This window comes from Bos javanicus, chromosome 10, assembly GCF_032452875.1.
Source record: "Bos javanicus breed banteng chromosome 10, ARS-OSU_banteng_1.0, whole genome shotgun sequence".
Lineage (NCBI taxonomy): Eukaryota > Metazoa > Chordata > Mammalia > Artiodactyla > Bovidae > Bos > Bos javanicus.
The window spans coordinates 81,922,648-81,940,262 of record NC_083877.1 but is presented as its reverse complement, the minus strand read 5'-3'; the positions used below and the strand labels follow the sequence as shown (position 1 = coordinate 81,940,262).

General features: G+C 47.8%; 1 protein-coding gene across 2 annotated transcripts in view; it reads left to right on the top strand.

The window, feature by feature from the left end:
- The window catches only part of MAP3K9 (mitogen-activated protein kinase kinase kinase 9), an 87,309-nt gene that overhangs the window by 59,972 nt on the left and 9,722 nt on the right, over positions 1 to 17,615 (top strand). Inside the window, exons 4-11 of one of the 2 annotated variants that reach the window (XM_061429287.1) lie at positions 235 to 383; positions 1,313 to 1,488; positions 6,884 to 7,124; positions 9,583 to 9,705; positions 11,418 to 11,571; positions 13,825 to 13,893; positions 15,322 to 15,434; positions 16,701 to 17,507. In XM_061429287.1, coding sequence (XP_061285271.1) covers positions 235 to 383; positions 1,313 to 1,488; positions 6,884 to 7,124; positions 9,583 to 9,705; positions 11,418 to 11,571; positions 13,825 to 13,893; positions 15,322 to 15,434; positions 16,701 to 17,507 — 1,832 coding nt within the window. The remainder of the gene's footprint in view (positions 1 to 234; positions 384 to 1,312; positions 1,489 to 6,883; positions 7,125 to 9,582; positions 9,706 to 11,417; positions 11,572 to 13,824; positions 13,894 to 15,321; positions 15,435 to 16,700; positions 17,508 to 17,615) is intronic. The other variant, XM_061429288.1, reaches the window with a different exon arrangement.

Below are 17,615 nucleotides of genomic sequence, written 5' to 3'. Positions count from 1 at the left end.
AGACTTTGAAACCGAGTATGGTTGACTCCAGAGTTTTTGCTTATAGCCAGTAGGGCTTTTTGCTTATAGCCAGTAGGGCTTGGCCTCCCTTTTATATTACGGCAGTATGTCTGTTCTGTTAGTCTCCCTACATGTTAGAGAAGATGTGGGATGCTCGTCAAAGCCTCATTAGCTATTTCAATGAAGTTACAGCTGTGGTTCATTGTGTGACTTCTGTCTTCTTCCTCTCCCTAGCTATGGGGTGCTGCTTTGGGAGCTCCTGACTGGTGAGGTGCCCTTCCGGGGAATCGATGGCTTAGCAGTTGCTTATGGAGTGGCCATGAACAAGCTTGCCCTTCCCATTCCTTCTACATGCCCGGAACCTTTTGCCAAACTCATGGAAGGTGAGTGACCCCTGGCTGGAACAAAACTGGAGACTGTTTGACCTTTCTGTCCGCATGGGTAGACTGTGGCCAGTTCTGCATGACCAGTAACTGGAAGAGGAGGTGAAGTAGGAGTCACTCCAGGAGGAATCCTAAAGACGGTTACAAGAGTTAGCTCAAGAGGATATCAGCACCCTGCTGCACTGGCGTCACCCACGTCCCTTCTGTCCACCTAGTGACCGTAGAGCTTAACTTAGAAACTAAAGGCTGCTATGCAGTGCCTCGGTATATTAGTTAATGCAAAATAAGAAGAATAGTAGCTTTTATTTCAAGACCTCAGTGTCTTATGTGTAGAAATGAAGAAGATCTAAGAAAAGAAAAATTCTAAAAGTTGTCTAGTTAGGCCCTATGATTTTTATCACTGAGAAACCCTAAGCTGAGAAAGGTTAAATGGATAGGTAGCCCCTCCATTAGTTAGGGACTGAGCTGAGAGAAGATAGAATTCACTTTTTCTGGGCCCCCTGCTTGTGCTTTTCATCTCATCAGCACATCAAGGAGGGGGAGGGTAGCTCATTTATTTATGGGAAATTGAGGCCCAAAGTGTAACTACCCATTGTCACGCCTGGAATCATGTATTATACTAACTTGATAAACTGTGGTTGTTGTACTTTACGCAAGAAAACTCTTTGGACTTGCCTTTCTTCTGCTAAATGAGTAGAACAGAGTGGGTGCAGAGTTGCTGTGTTGTGTTTCCAGTTTCACTCCTGATGACTGTGATGCTGGGCAGCTTGCTTTACCTCCTGAGCCCTGTTGGGGGTTCCCTCAATGCCAGTTTCTCTGTTTCTGGAAGAAGAAATAAGAGGTGGTTTTCTGTCAGATGTCACGTGACATCCTAAGTCTTCCGTCTGCCTCTGTCCATTCATGCTTCCTGACTCGTGTGCTCCATGCAGATTGCTGGAATCCCGACCCCCATTCACGCCCATCTTTCACGAGTATCCTGGACCAGCTAACTACCATAGAGGAGTCTGGTTTCTTTGAAATGCCCAAGGACTCCTTCCACTGCCTGCAGGATGACTGGAAACACGAGATTCAGGAGATGTTTGACCAACTCAGGGCCAAAGAAAAGGTAAGAAAGAGAAGCAGAAGGCATGTGTTGACTCAGTGGACCTTCTCCACTGGGGCCTCTGAGCAAGGCTGTGATGCGGCCACTCTCCTGCTTGGTTTGTGATATCGAAGCAGCTTTTTCCTTCCTGGCTTTATGTGGAGCGTTCTCCAGGACTCAGGTGTGACCTCACACGATAAGAGAGTTTTTCTCTCTTTTGGGGATGTGGTAGGAATAAATGGACGAGGGCATGGCAACCCACTCCAGTGTTCTTGCCTGGAGAATCCCATGGACAGAGGAGCCTGCTGGGCTACAGTCCACAGGGTCACAAAGAGTTGGACACGACTGAAGCAACTGACCGAGCATGCACTCACAGGAATAAGTAAGGGAAGTCATGAGCCCAAAGCTGTCCTTGCAGAGTATCTACTTCACTGTCCAAACTGGAGGAGGAGCACCACTGGGCAAGTACCAACAGGATGTCTCAGTCTGGCGGCTGGACAGATTACGAGAAGGTTCTAGAAAGGTGTCTTGGTTCTGCAATGGACTCGTCAAAGGGGGTTAACAGGATATAGGGATACTTGAACGCTGAGAACAGTTATCAGAACATCCTGCCAGTGTCTTTGGGGATCAGGATCAGAAACAGCACATGAGCTAAAAATACCATGAGTCTCAAATTATTTGGCATGTTTCATGTTTTTATGGAAAGGGCTCAAAGGCTGAACCAACTGAGGAGTTCAGAGACTCATAGCCCATTAGAGATCTGCCTTTTTGTTTTGGTGACCGTTCTCTGAATGGCCCTGTTTTATGCCGTAGTGTCTAGCTAACAGTCAGGGTCCACACGGAGGAAGCTAATCCAAATCAAAGCAGTTATGTTGCTTGTTCCTCAGGACCTGCAGCTCGGGGCACGAGGGATGTCCAAGGTAGACTTGGTTAATTTCTTCTTTCCCTTCTCATTCCCCACTGTGGAAATTCGGAAAGCAATATAATAGTAGTGTCTAAAATTGTCTTCATGGCTTCCCAGTTCTTTCACTTGCAAGGTCTGAAGAGACCTTTTCATCCGTTTTATCCAGGAGTTTTATGGCCTCTGCTACAGCATGTAGGGCAGGTGTTATTAGCTTTTGCATCTCAGAGCTGAAGATCAGTATCTATCTAAAGCCATACTACTAGTAAGTGAGGAGGCAGAATCTTGAACCAGGGCCTTCTGGTTCCAAAACCATCTCTTCTTTCCAATATCATCATTGTTCCCTAAACAAATAACTTAAAAATCATTTCCAAAGCCGATCTGAAGATGTAAATGTTTTGCTGCAATGTAGCAATCCTAGTGGAGAAGGCAATGGCACCCCACTCCAGTACTCTTGCCTGGAAAATCCCATGGATGGAGGAGCCTGGTAGGCGGCAGTCCATGGGGTTGCTAAGAGTCGGGCGCGACTGAGTGACTTCCCTTTCACTTTTCACTTTCATGCATTGGAGAAGGAAATGGCAACCCACTCCAGTGTTCTTGCCTGGAGAATCCCAGGGACAGCGGAGCCTGGTGGGCTGCCGTCTATGGGGTCGCACAGAGTCGGGCACGACTGAAGTGACTTAGCAGCAGCAGCAATCCTAAGCCTGGTTTTGTTGTTTAGTCGTGTCTGCCTCTGTGTTTAGTTGTGTCTGACTCTGTGGTCCCATGGACTGTAGCCCACCAGGCTCCTCTAATTCTGTCTATGGAATTTCCTGTCTGTGGAATTTCCCAGTCAAGAACACTGGAGTGGGTTGCCATTTTCTTCTTCAGGGTGTCTTCACAGATCAGGGATCAAACTCATGTCCCTGGCATTGGCAGGTGGATTCTTTACCACTGAGCCACCAGGGTACTGTTTGGCAAGTCAAGGAGCATTCTGCAGGGGGATGCAATGAGCTTGTGACAATTCTTTAGCTGGGAGAGGGCGTGGATCCTCACTGACCATTGAGTAGAATGATTAAAAGAGACTGTTCCAATTACTAATTATATTCCAACTAGAAGAACCCCAGAGTTCCTGACCTTTTTGAATCATTAATTCCTGTTTTTTTTTTTTTTTAATTTATTTTTTATTGAAGTGTAGTTGAATTATGGGCTATCCTGGTGGCTCAGCGGTAAAGAATCCACCTGCCAATGCAGGAGACTCAGGTTCGATCCCTGGGTTGGGCAGATCCCCTGGAGAAGGGACTGGCAACCCACTCCAGTATTCTTGCCTGGAGAATTTCATGGACAGAGGAGCCTGGCAGGCTAGAGTCCGTGGGGTCACAAAAGAATCGGACATAACTTAGTGACTGAACTACAAAAACAAATTGAATTACAGTGTTGCATTTGTTACTGCTGTACAGCAAAGTGATGCAAGTATACATGTGTGTATATATATGTATGTTTATATTCTTTTTCATATTTTTTCCACTATGGTTTATCACAGGATATTGAATATAGTTCTATGATTATTTCTTTTGATTGATGACACTATAAGGGTACCAACCAGTAAGAAAAATGCAAGCTGGATTTTGTCAGAAAGTAGATACTAGGAAAAGTCAAACCAGTTCTCATAGTAGCTAACACATGTAGAGCATGGGCTATATGCCATGCTCTAAGTAATTTATATGAATTCTTACATACTCTTGCATAAAAAGCTAGTAATTGTTTTAGGTAATACAACCCTGTGATGTTGGTGCTGTTACCTCTGTATTAAATGCGATGCTCATTTTAACTTGCCCAAGGCCACAGATTCAACCACTCTGTTTTGGAGTCCTTGCCTTGAGTGTGGATGGCCTCTCCATTATAAGTCTTGGAGTTCAACAAGTGAGGGTAAAGATAGATGATGAGCTTTCTCTCTGGAGAGATTCCTCTTAAATCATTGTATGTGAAAGATGTGATTTATATAGTACGGAGCTGATGCCCAAATAGGTGTTTCATAAGAAGGGGATTTACCATGTTGGAGGGGTTCCAGGTATATGGTGCCATAGGCCAGTACTCCATAAATGTCCTGGTTTCCCATGTAATTCACTCTTCAGGTTAGCTCAACCTGCTGCTCCCTTGTATGTGAGGATGGATTGGTTTCTGGGCTGGGGTTCGAATTCCCTTAAAGGAAGGAGTTTAGACCCAAGCCATTCCTTAGACAAAAGCATGTAGGAGAGAGGAAGGCTGAGAGTAGCTTGAACTAATTTTAGCTTTCCCATTTAGCAGCAAAATAACCAACCAAGAATAATTTTTCTGAATCTTCTACGTGTTTTTGTTCTGATGGTGAAAACAAGAAAGCCAAGGGTTTGGAGGACACACAGCAGTCAATCTGTTCATCAAATAAGAAGTTCAAGCTCATTTCTCAGGCACTTGTGATGAATCCATATTACCATAAAGAAGGGTTGCGTTTATAACATTGTCTTCTCCTCTCCTCATTTCTTTCGTTCATTCATTGACTCAATAGTTAATCAGCAACTACTGAGAATCTACCCTGTACCAGCCAACCTTCAAAGTGCTCACCCTCTTCTCATTTCTATTCTTTTTATCACTTCAACGGTCATTAGCAGGTATTCTTGCGAACAGAAGGCAAGTTGAATGAAACACTCCTTTCATCAGAATATTTTATTCCCATTTTGCCTCTGTTCTGTCTTCTGTTTTCTGCCTGCTGCTCTGCTTCCCCAGTATGTGACATACTTTTTTTCTAGCCCTGGGTTCCATTTCTATATTTTTATCTAGAGCAGAATGACTTCTTAGAGTGGAGCATTTCATTGAGAATTTTAAGTTCCAATCACAGGAGTGTTGCTCTGACTGCTTTATTGGGGGGAAAAAAAGTCTCCCCTTTCTAGACCTGGTTCTCTCAGGTTGTTGACATGAAAGCTTCTGAAGTTTTAACGCTCTGCTCCAACCCCGTTTCAATCCTGAAAGTAAAAGTGTTTGTTGCTCAGTGATGTCCGACTCTTTGCATCCCCGTGGACTGTAGCCCACCAGACTCCTCTGTGAAATTCTCCAGACAAGAATACTGGAGTGAGTTGCCATCCCTTCTCCAGGAGATCTTCCCGACCCAGGAATTGAACCTGCATCTCTTGTGTCTCCTGCATTGGCAGGTGGGGTTCTTTACCAGTTGAGCCACAGCCTTTTTTCACTTCATCATGGGCCTATAGTAACCAGTATTAATAGTTTAGAATCTATAAAGTTGTTTACAGATGCTTTATTCTTTTTCCTGGGTTCTCTCCTATTTGCTGATGCTGTAATCTCCCACCTCTTCCTAGGAACTCCATGCTGAGTTCATTTATAAATTCACGCAGAAGGACAAAGGGAAGGCAAGGAAGAGGTTCTGCCCCCCCCGTGTGGTGGTGTTTCTAGAGCAAGTGCCTGGCAAAGACTTCAGGAAATGTTCTTGCTTCTCTTTGCTGGGCTGTCTCCATCCCTCTAGAGCACATGGCTGCCCTTTAAGATAAGATGAAAGCTTCAACCACATGCCTCAGTGGACTCACTCACCAGGTGAACCAAGATTTAGATGACATGCCTCACGAACCTTTTGAACAGCCACCCTGGGAATGTATTTATTTTTATTTGCACATTAGATGATCCCTGGAGTGTGACTCATTTATAGCTGGCTCATTTTTAAGCTAGATTACCGTAAGTTGGCCCTGGTTTTTAAAAAATTTCCTTTATGTAACAGAAAAAAAAAAATCAAAATAGAACCGAGACTATGAAAGTTAAGTACATGATTATGATTATATGATCATCACCATATGATTATATTTTCTACCTAAACTTTGTTGTTTTTCCTGGTCACAGATAATTTTAATCAATCAGTCAAGATGTTGTTGTTATTTACTCCCTAAGTCATGTCCAACTTGTTGTGACCCCATGGATGCAACATGCCGGACTTCCCTCTCCTTAACTATCTCCTGGAGTTTGCTCAAACTCATATCCATTGAGTCAGTGATGCCATCCAACCATCTCATCCTCTATCGCCCCCTTCTCCTCCTGCCTTCAATCTTTCCCAGCATCAGGGTCTTTTCCATGAGTCAGCTCTTTGCATCAGGTGGCCAAAGTATTGGAGCTTCAGCTTCAGCATCAGTCCTTCCAATCACTATTCAGGGTTGATCTCCTTTAGGTTTGACTGGTTTGATCTCCTTGCAGTCCAAGGGACTCTCAAGAGTCTTCTCCAGCACCAGGAACTCTCAGCCCCCTTCTGCAGGGCTTGGCCTGTGACTACCCTAGCTGTGTACTCAGAATGTCTCTTCTGAGCCTGTCTTCCCTTACCATTTGGGTGGTCAGGTGTTCATTTGCCAACTAGCTATCCAGCACCCCCATCTCCTCCAGAGAGTGAAGTGTGGGGCATTAGAGGAGAGCTGTCCAGGTTGCCGTGAGCACTGCTGTCCCAGGGGTGAGCCCCCCCCACTGCCCCAGGGGTGCCCCTTCTCTCTGACGGTTCTACCCGCCCGGCAGGAGCTACGCACCTGGGAGGAGGAGCTGACGCGGGCCGCGCTCCAGCAGAAGAACCAGGAGGAGCTGCTGCGGCGCCGGGAGCAGGAGCTGGCGGAGCGGGAGATCGACATTCTTGAACGAGAGCTCAACATCATCATCCACCAGTTATGCCAGGAGAAGCCCCGGGTCAAGAAGCGCAAGGGCAAGTTCAGGAAGAGCCGGCTGAAGCTCAAGGATGGAAATCGCATTAGCCTCCCTTCTGGTTGGTACCCGGGAGACCTGGGGGAGGGCTTCCCAGGTGAGGCTAGTGGTAAAGAACCTGCCTGCCAATGCAGGAGACGTAAGACCAGTGAGTTTGATCCCTGGGTCAGGAAGATCCCTTGGAGGAGGGCATGGCAACCCACTCCAGTATTCTCGCCTGGAGAATCCCCATAGACAGAGGAGCCTGGTGGGCTACAGCCCATGGGGCCACAAAGAGTTGGATACGACTGAAGCGACTGAGCACGCACGACCTGGGTGAAGCATGAGTGAGCCGAGGGGCTCGTGCGGCAGGGGGTCTGTGGGAACCAGGGACTGGGCTCAGAAACGTGAGACCCCGGGTTCCTTATAGAGCTGGTTGGAAACCCAGGTTCTATTCCCGGGAAAGCCTGGTCTGCTGAGAAGCTTCACCCTTCCAAGGGGGATTTTGGAGTATGACTGCATACAGAACATGAGGGCAAGGCCATGACCGTGGCTAGCCTGACAGGCAGGTGTGGTCCAGTCTGCTAGAAAGCATGACCATGCATGCTTTTCTACAGGCAATTCCTACAGGCAATTCTTACTGTAGGAAAACCTGGAGAATGAAGATGTCATTGGGGTAAAAGATTCCCAGGGTGAGTGTGTGCATGTGCCTATGAGATAAGAAGACTCCTGGCTCTGCAAAATAACTCAGGGTTTCCGTAATAATTAGTTCTCTGTGTGCAGTTGAGATTAGGATGAATGTTTAAGAATTTGATTTACACGTAACCTTTCAGAAACACATTAGTTGAGCAAAGGTACATTTGCGGTAGGTACCACCTTGGGAAAATGCAAAGAAATAAGAAACTATGAATTAGAGCCTCTGGAGTTTATGTACCCACGGAGGGAGGTGAGTACTCATGTGTGTGTTTATGTAGATAAAAAAGTTCATTGTATTCTGAGCCTGTCAGTCCCCAGGAAAGCAGACTTATTAGAAGTGTAAGGAATCAAGGGAAAATAGCGTAACGGGAGCAGTAGTAGATGATTTTAAGCACTGGGATGGTGGCTTAGGTACAGACAAGAGAATCCAGTTAGTGAAATTCAGTGAGTGTTGCTGCACATTTTTTTTTTTTTTTCAGGCAACACAGAGTCTTTAAGCATCTCTGGAGCAACATGTGCCAGCATCTTGATGTGTGCTAAGGAAGCAGATAGAAAAGCCATGGATCCCACCTCTAGGGAGATCACCGTCTAGAGGGGAAACCTAGGTGCCAACAGGCAGATCTTTTTGATAAGCCCTTTGATAGATGGGGAGAATGAAGCCCAGAAACTCAGAGAATGTACATTTTACATTCCTCATGCTCTGATGTAAATGCTTTTGGAATAAACTGGAATTTGGACCATTAACTGCATCTCGCTCACTTTCTGAGATTCCGTGGGTTAATCCTGTTACCCTGCCCTTAATGAGAAGCATCGGTCTCCCTGCTTTGGTCCCTGAGAAAAGGAGATGTGTACCAATAGATTATATGAGACAGAGTAGTTTATGTATTTTATGTTAGATTTCCTAGAATAATCAACTGGGCTTCCCCAATGACTCTGTGGGTAAAGAAGCCACATGCCATTCAGGAGACACAGGAGATGCGGGTTCTATCCCTGGGTCAGGAAGATCCCCTGGAAAAGGAAGTGGCAACCCACTCTAGCATTCTTGCCTGAAAAATCCCATGGACAGAGGAACTTGGCAGGCTACAATCCAAAGGGTCGCAAAGAGTCAGACACAACCAAGTGACTAAGCACACACACACAGAATGATCGACAAGGTCTCATGATATTTTAAAAATTGATTCCAAGTAGGTACTTGCTGCCTCTATGTACATTATATGGACAGCTTTACGAAAACAGTCTAATGAAGTTCACTTGGGTAGTGAAGCTTCTGTCTCTGCATACATCCAGCCGCCACATCCCTATGGGAAAAAGAAATGATTCTAAAAGAAAACATTTCCCAATTGAAAAGGAGCTTCTCAGGACATACTGCCCATCCCTCAAGGCTGCCAGCAAGTATCAATTCTCTCATAGGAATTTTTTTAAATTGAAGTAGAGTTGATGTAACATTTTATACAAATTTCAGGTGCACACATAATGACTCACCATTTTTAAAGGTTATATTCCATTTATAGTTATTATAAAATATTGGCTATATTTCCTGTTTTGGACCACATATCCCTGTTGTTGTTTAGTTGCTAGTATCCAGCTCCTTTGTGACCCCGTGGACTGTAGCCCACCAGGCTCCTCTGTCCATGGGATTTCCCAGGCAAGAATACTGGAGTGGGTTGCCACTTCCTTCTCCAGGGGATCTTTGCAATCCAGAGATCGAACCTTGAGTCTCCTGCATTGGCAGGCAGATTCTCTACTACTGAGCCACCAGGGGAGTCCATATATCCCTGTAGTTCATGAGAATTTGATGATGGGAAAATTCTAACACACACATCTGTTTGTCTTCCCCCAAGCAGACTTCCAGCACAAGTTCACGGTCCAGGCCTCGCCCACCATGGATAAAAGGAAGAGTCTGATCAACAGCCGGTCCAGCCCTCCTGCGAGCCCCACCATCATCCCTCGCCTTCGCGCCATCCAGTGTAAGTCCGTTTCCCAAATTAGCTGGGGCCAGAACACACCAGGGCACCTGTCCCCTGTTCTGTCCAGCCACAGCCTGGTCAGGCTGGCTCCGTCATTACTCTGCCACCTCTCCTGGACAATATGTGTACACATGCACACGTGTGAGGGCTTCCTAGGTGATGCTAGTGGTAAAGAACCCGCCTGCCAATGCAGGAGGCCTCAGAGACGCAGGTTCAATCCCTGGGTTGGGAAGATCTCCTGGAGAAGGGCATGGCAACCCACTCCAGTATTCTTGCCTGGAAAACCCCAGGGACGGAGGAGCCTGGTGGGCTACAGTCCATAGTGTTGCAAAGAGTCAGACATGACTGAAGCGACTTAGCATGCTTGCACTCACATATGTATGCAGGCCCTTATCCTCCATTACCTCATCTCTCTGTAAACTTGACCCTGCCTCCTCTACATTTCACTGTTAGCCAGATACCTACAGAGGGGTTTGTGGGTGTTGGCGGGATCTTTAGTGAATTACAGAGTAATTTGGGATGTGATGAAGGTACCCTGGACTTGGGATCTGGTATATTTAGGACTTGGGACCTCTGCCATATTTGGAGCATCATGGTATTTCTTTGGTCCATGCTTCCTAGGAAGGGGCTTTGTCAAAGTGCAGGTTCCAAGGTAAACTTGCCAAATACTTTACAATAGTCCAAATCTGAGCCAATTTTATTTTATGATGGTGTTTATTAAAAAGAAGTTAGGCATACCACACATATATACATATATTCCTAGTGTGTGGGAGGGAGAGGTTGAAGGGGCATATGCCCTAATTTAAAGATAGAGAGATTTCATCCCAGAGAAAACCCCCCAAGACCTGAATTTTGGGCTTTCCTTGAAAAATCAAATCAAATCAGTGGATTCTTTTTCTCCTGTGCTCTGTATTTTGCCTCAGTCCCATTAACTCTTTGTTTTCTGATAACTGGCTCCTTCCATTCTCCCCTGGGGAAGGGAATGGCTACCCACTGCGGTATTCTTGCCTGGAGAATTCTACGGACAGAGGATCCTGGAGGGATATAGTCCATGGGGTTGTGGAGTTGAAGATGACTGAGCAACTAACACACTCCTTCTACTCATTGATGATATAAGGCCAGTCACTGAAGAATTTGGGTTTCAGCCCTTGCTCTAAGGTGTCAGGGTCAGGAGAAGGTTCCTCCTCCCCTCTCTGTTATATTTCTCCAGGCCTGTTGCTCCCAGTCTCTAATTTCCCTCTCCATAGTGTTGAACTCCTCACTTCCTTGCTTTCCAGCACTTTCTTACCAAAATTTCTTCACTTCTACATCATCTTTACTCCTTATCTCTCCCACCTACTTTCTCACCCCCTCCCCCCACATCATCCCCCAGGCCAATTCCCACCCACCCACCCCCAATAAAACATGTTGCCTAAGTCAGGTCTGTTTGGAGCTCTGGTGACTGGCTGGCCAGGATTCCACCTTCCACTGGACTCGGAAGAATCTGGGTGGTTTTCCCACATTTGGCACTTTGAGTGCACAGAGTGAATGGTGGCTGGGAACTCCCTTACATGCCCGGCAGGCTCCACTTGGGCACAGAGTTGCTCACAAAGTCTGACTCTCCCACACCTGCAGCTCCAGTTATGTGAGTGTGTGTATCTGGTCAGGAAGAGGCTAGTTTAGGGGGAAGCCTCTCTGTTTTCCTAATCCCATTTGACCTTTATTATTCACAGTGACACCAGGCGAAAGCAGCAAAACCTGGGGCCGGAGCTCTGTGGTCCCCAAGGAGGAGGGGGAGGAGGAGGAGAAGAGGGCCCCCAAGAAGAAGGGACGGACGTGGGGGCCAAGTACACTTGGTCAGAAGGAATTTGCCTCAGGAGATGAAGGGTAAGAGCCAGATGATGGGAAATCCTTTAAAAATGCGGCGTGAAATACCTTTTTCTCTGTTGTGTGTTTCACCTTGTTCAAAGAAATTACATGCCTCTTGATCTTTACAAGAAGGTTTTCCAATTGCCTTGTTCCCCAGAACCTCCTAGTTCAGGAGTTGGCACAGTTTTTTTCATAAGGGGCCCAGTAGGAAGTATTTTAGGCTTTGTGGGCCATGTGGTCTCCGTAGTAACTACTCAGCCCCACGAGGTGGTAATGCAGAAGCAGCCACAGATCATGGACAATATGTGAATGAATGGACATGGTTGTGTTCCAGTAAAACTGAACAAAAACAAGTGATGGGCAGGATGTAGCTTGTGAGTTAGTTTGCCGGCCCCTGGAGCATCCTGTTCAGAGGAGCAAGTAGCCCAAGCATTTGGCATGTGCGAGGAGTTCCGCCTGAGTGTTTTACTTACACCTGGCTCTTGTCCTTAAAGCATCTGCCCAGAGGAGAGAGAAGGAAAGGCGAGATGACAGGGCTCTTGAGCGGAGGCTTGTCCTGAACCAGAGGCAGGCAGAGCTACCCGGCCTTGGAGGTGCAGGCGGAGGTCACTCCAGGGCCACTAGCCCTTCTCTATGAGCCCACCCTATAACCATGCTGATGTGTGTGAGACCCCTCTGGACAAAGCACACTGCAGGCCCTGTTGCCTTGGATGTGCTCGTGTTCTCACGGAGGGTTTGCGGCCCACGGGTCCTGGTCTTTCATAGACCAGTTGATTGTAGCGTGGTAGTGAAGCGCATGAACGCTGACTCCAGGCTGCCTGGGTGTGAATCCCGACTCCTCCAGCAGTGGGGCCTTAGGTATCCTCATCTGTTAAATGGGGATTCTCTCCATACCTGTCTCATGGAGTTGACCCTGAGTAAGCTTATCTTTGGGAAGTCCCTTAAAAGGTGGGCTAGCTCATAGTAAACTTGCATAAATAAACTTATGTAAATACTTACTCTGATGATTCTTCCATGCTTCTCATGCAATTCTGCTTCATACCTGAAGAATGCACGTGATGGGCTATACTTCTTATTCTTGTGTTAGAATCTAGAACCATATTTCTTGACTTTTCCAAGTGTGAGGATAAGCAGCAGCCCTCTTTATCCTTTTTAGTGGCTTTCCAAAGAACTTCTAAGGTTGACTATTAGACTTAAAGGTGCCCTCAACCTGTAACTGGCCTTGGCCTTGGTATTTCTCTGAATACTAAGATTTCATGTCCAAAATCTATTTTGCTATGCTAGAACGTGAAAATAAGTTTTGGTTCATGAAGGATGGACTCTTTGAAGCCAGGCTTTGGAAATCACTAGTTACATTGGAACAGAAAATTTAGATATGTAGGGCAGGCCTCCCTAAGCTGAATAAGAAATCAGTGATGGAGTCCCCTGGTTGCTCTGCTGTACTAAATTCTGCAAGTGCAAACACTCCCTAGTCTGTCCCTTGAGCCTTGGCTAGAGTGGGGTTGAGCTGGGGCTGAGGAACCCAGTCACCCTGAGTCCCTTGGTATTTATGACATTAGTGTGATTCTGAGTAGGCTTTACCAGGTTGGCTATGGATTCCAACAGTCTCTCTGGTTCTGTTTCATTTCAGTGTATTTTTTGTCTTGCCAGTAAATTCACTGCATTTCAACATTACACAAAACATTAACTTTAGAATTTTCTTCCTCCTTACATAGATTTGCCCTCAAAACTTTTGAAGCAGTTCAAAATATGTGACTTAATTTTTCAGGATTATCAATTCCTCTGAAGAAATAAAATCTCAGGAAAAGCCTTAATGTTGGGAATTTTTGAGACCCTCTGTATGATACTGTTTCTAATGTTAGTTCCTGTTGACTGAAGAAAATATATAATGACAAAAAGCTGTACTGAATTCAACAACATTAGGTGAATTTGCATCCCCATCCTTTAAAAAAACAGTATGTTTCTGTAGGAAACATAAGCACCTGTCTGTAATCAGCAGCTATCTATGGATTCACAGCCCCCACCCCTCCTCCAATTAAGCTGTGGCTGCCCCTGGGATGTTTATCCCACAGATAGGGAGGTCGTGGACCTGTGACCATTCCAGCAGGGCCATCTTGTTATGATCCCTTCATGATGTGGGCTTTGCAGACTGAACAAGGGGAGGGCAGCTGGCTAGGTAACAGGAGCCCAGCCTTGAGGGTTCTCAGGTGGGAGAGGCTGAGCAGCATGTATCCACTGTTGCCTGCTACTGATTCTCTTTATTCATTGAAGATCCCCTCAGAGACGGGAGAAAGCTAATGGTTTAAGTACCCCATCAGAGTCTCCACATTTCCACTTGGGGTGAGTCTGATCTTCACCACCTCATCACATGTACTATAATAATCCTCCTCCCTGCCCCCGTTTCCTTGTCCTCACAGCACACCCGGCAGAATCAAGCCTCATTATTGCCAGGGCCATGTTGACTTTTTTTTTTTTGGAAGCAGTACCATCGTGCACCTTGGGAAAATTCCTGTGTTGGTCCGACTTAACGTTTCCTCATTGCCCTGACCACTCCTGTTGTTAAGATTCTCCCAGCATCCTTTGTTTTAGGGAATCAGTACATGGCTGTTTATCCTTTGGTCTTCAGCACAGGCTTTGACGCTGCTGATCTGAATTCCCTGGATCCAGAGCTGGAAGGGATTTATAAGATTTTCAGTCAGAAGTCTCAGGCTGTGGGTTTGGCAGATGTTTCTCTCTGGCTGTGTATTTTGGTTGAAATCACTGATGTCTGGAATGTACTTTAATCACTGGTATTTCTGATAGCACTTGAAACAGAGATCTGCAGGCAGGGGAAAAAGCTGGTCCTTCTCCCTCCCTGGAGATGGGATGGGAAGAGTGGGCTTTAGTTGAATGGCTCTCTCTAGTCCTAAAATGAGAGCTGCCCCTGGTTATAATCCCAGTATCTCCTTGGCAATCATAGCCCGCAGATTCCTCAGGCCTCCTTCACTGTTCTTTAGGAAAAAGACCAGTGCTTGTGGGCCTCTGATGCCCTGTCCTGTAAGAGGGTTGGCGGGGTACCCAGTGTGTGTCCTTGGAATTACTGACTTGCCACTGGGAGCTGATAACAGGGATTTGAAAGCCAGCTCCTGTCCTTTTCCTCTCCGTTCCCAGACAGGCCGAGGGTTCGAGTCCAGCCTTATGTACTACCCACATAGGTCTGTCCCAAAGTGCACTGGGTTGACGCAGCTTTTGTCAGTCGATTTTTGTATTTGAAACATGGATGGCTTTGGAAGTTGCCTAAGCATGCTGGAGGCTTGGAAGGAGAAGTTGAGAAGTGGTGTGAGTGGCGTGGCCTGGCCCATCTCTGTGAGCTCATTGCCCAGTGCTTGCCTTGCACTGCACATCTCAGCATTGCAGTCTTTCTAATGTCACTGGTGTGTTGTATTATAGTCAGTGTCTGTGGAGTCTTGGCCTTTCCCTTAAGTTGGGCTTAGGCAAGACCCTGGCCAGGGCCGGGCAGTCCTCATTCCTTCTGTTCTCTCGCCAGCCTGCCCAGGAGGTCTTCCCACAGCTCCATGGCAGCATGTGTAGGGGTGTGTCATGCTTCTGCTTTTCTGTCCCTAGAGCATGTGCACTTCTGTTAAAGAAGCAGGTGGGCTCAGGAAGCTTTTTGCCTGTACCCTGAGGCTCTTGGGCTTTGCTGTAATGAAGCAGATGGGGAGAGGCCCCCGGAGCTAAGGGTAAAGGGGGTAACCCGTTCTGACAGTTTCATCATTTCCTCTTGTTCAGCCTCAAGTCCCTGGTAGATGGATACAAACAGTGGTCGTCCAGCGCCCCCAACCTGGGGAAGGGCCCGAGGAGTAATCCAGCCCTGCCAGGGTTCACCAGCCTTATGGAGATGGGTGAGCATTGCCTTTGTCTTAACTCCCTCCCGATCCCTCAGGGAAGTTGTGGCCAAGCTTCTTGGACTCTTTCAAAACCTCTAGCACTGCTTCGTGGGGCTGTTTCCTCTTTTCCTCAACTCTTGGTCCCGCACCCTATTCCCTCTGTTTGGCTCTACTCCCATTACAGGGAATATTTCCACATGACCACCGCTGCCGTGGAATCTGCCCTTGACCTCCTGTCCCAAGGGGCTGGTTATAGTCTCCTTAGGGCAGTGAGGCAGGGGGAGGTGTGGAATCAGGCACTTGCCTTTCCTGGGTCTGCTTCCTTGTATTTTAACGTGGGGAATCCATAGAATGGGAGATGGCAATAGAACCCCAGTGTTCCTCCAAGGAAGCTCTTCCAGTGTTGCCCTGTGATTACTAAATGTGTAAGGCCTTCTCCAGGCTGTCTCTCAGAAAGTACTCCTCGCTCTAGAATTCCAAGGTCATAATCAGTCAGTCCATAGAGTAGACTGGCCTTCATCCATGCCGAGGATTCTAATCCTTTGCAGGAAATGGGTCTTAAGACAAGTCTGTAGGTTGTCAATTCTAGAAATTCAAGGTCCCTTCCCATTTCTTTTTTAATTAATTTTTATTGGAATATAGTTGCTTTACAATGTTGTGTTAGTTCCTGTGTGTGTGTGAGTTGCTCAGTGGTGTCCGACTCTTTACGATCCCATGGAGCCCACAAGGCTCCTCTGTCCATGGGATTCTCCAGGCAAGAATACTGGAGTGGATTGCCATTTCCTTCTCCAGGGGGTCTTCCCAACCCAGGGATCGAACTGGGGTCTCCCACATTTCAGGCAGGTGCTTTATTATCTGAGCTACTAGGAAAGCCCAGAGTTAGTTCCTACTGCACAGCAAAATGAATCAGCTATACATATACATATATTCCCTCCCTTTTGAACTCCCTTCCCATTCCCTTCCAGTTTCAACTTGTAAAATAATTAAGGATGTACCTGTTCTGGGAAACTGACACGGCACTTCTATGACAGAAGGAGCAAATTGGCAGATCCCCTTTTCTGCAAATGGGAAAACAGGCTCTGGGAGGGAGAGCGACTTCCCCATGTTGGTCACTGTTGAGTGTGAAGTCCTATTGGTTCCTGGTCCTGCACCCCTGACTATTCAACCCCTGGATCCCTAGCACTAAGCCAGGGACGTGGGGTTGGGGAGAAGGACCAGATTTTTATTCCTGCAGCCTCGTTCCCATCTTCTGTTCCCCCTCCACTTCTCTCCTCTCCGCAGAGGATGAGGACAGCGAAGGCCCACGGAGTGGGGAGAGTCGTCTCCCGCCGTCACCCAGCCAGTCCTACCTCTGTATCCCATTCCCTCGCGGGGAAGATGGGGATGGCCCCCTCAGCGACGGCGGTCACGAGGAGCCCACCCCGGTCAACTCAGCCACCAGTACCCCTCAGCTGACGCCAACCAACAGCCTCAAGCGGGGCGGCCCCAACCACCGCCGCTGCGAGGTGGCTCTGCTCGGCTGCGGGGCCGTCCTCGCTGCCACGGGCCTCGGGTTTGACCTGCTGGAAGCTGGCAAGTGCCAGCTGCTGCCCCCGGAGGAGCCCGAGCCACCAGCCCGGGAGGAGAAGAAGAGGCGCGAGGGGCTCTTCCTGAGAGCCAGCCGGCCCCGCCGGAGCACCAGCCCCCCATCCCGGAAGCTCTTCAAGAAGGAGGAGCCCGTGCTGTTGCTAGGAGACCCCTCCGCCTCGCTGACGCTGCTGTCTCTCTCCTCCATCTCTGAGTGCAATTCCACCCGCTCCCTGCTGAGATCCGACAGCGATGAGATCGTGGTGTACGAGATGCCCATCAGCCCCGTGGAGGCCCCGGCCCTGAGCCCCTGCACCCGCAACCCCCTGGTCAACGTCCGAGTGGAGCGCTTCAAACGAGACCCAAAGCAGTCACTGACCCCCACCCACGTCACCCTCACGGCCCCCGCACAGCCCAGCGCTCACCGGCGGACTCCTTCCGACGGGGCCCTCAAGCCGGCTGCCCCTCCAGCCAGCAGGAGCCCCTCCTCCAGCAATGGGCTGAGTCCCAGCCCTGGAGCAGGTGAGACCTGCCCTCCTCCTCCTCCTCCTTCCTCCTTCCTCTTTCCCGCCTTGGGGCCTCTCTCCCAGAAGTGGAGATATCAGGCCGACCTCAAGTTCCTCCTCTGAC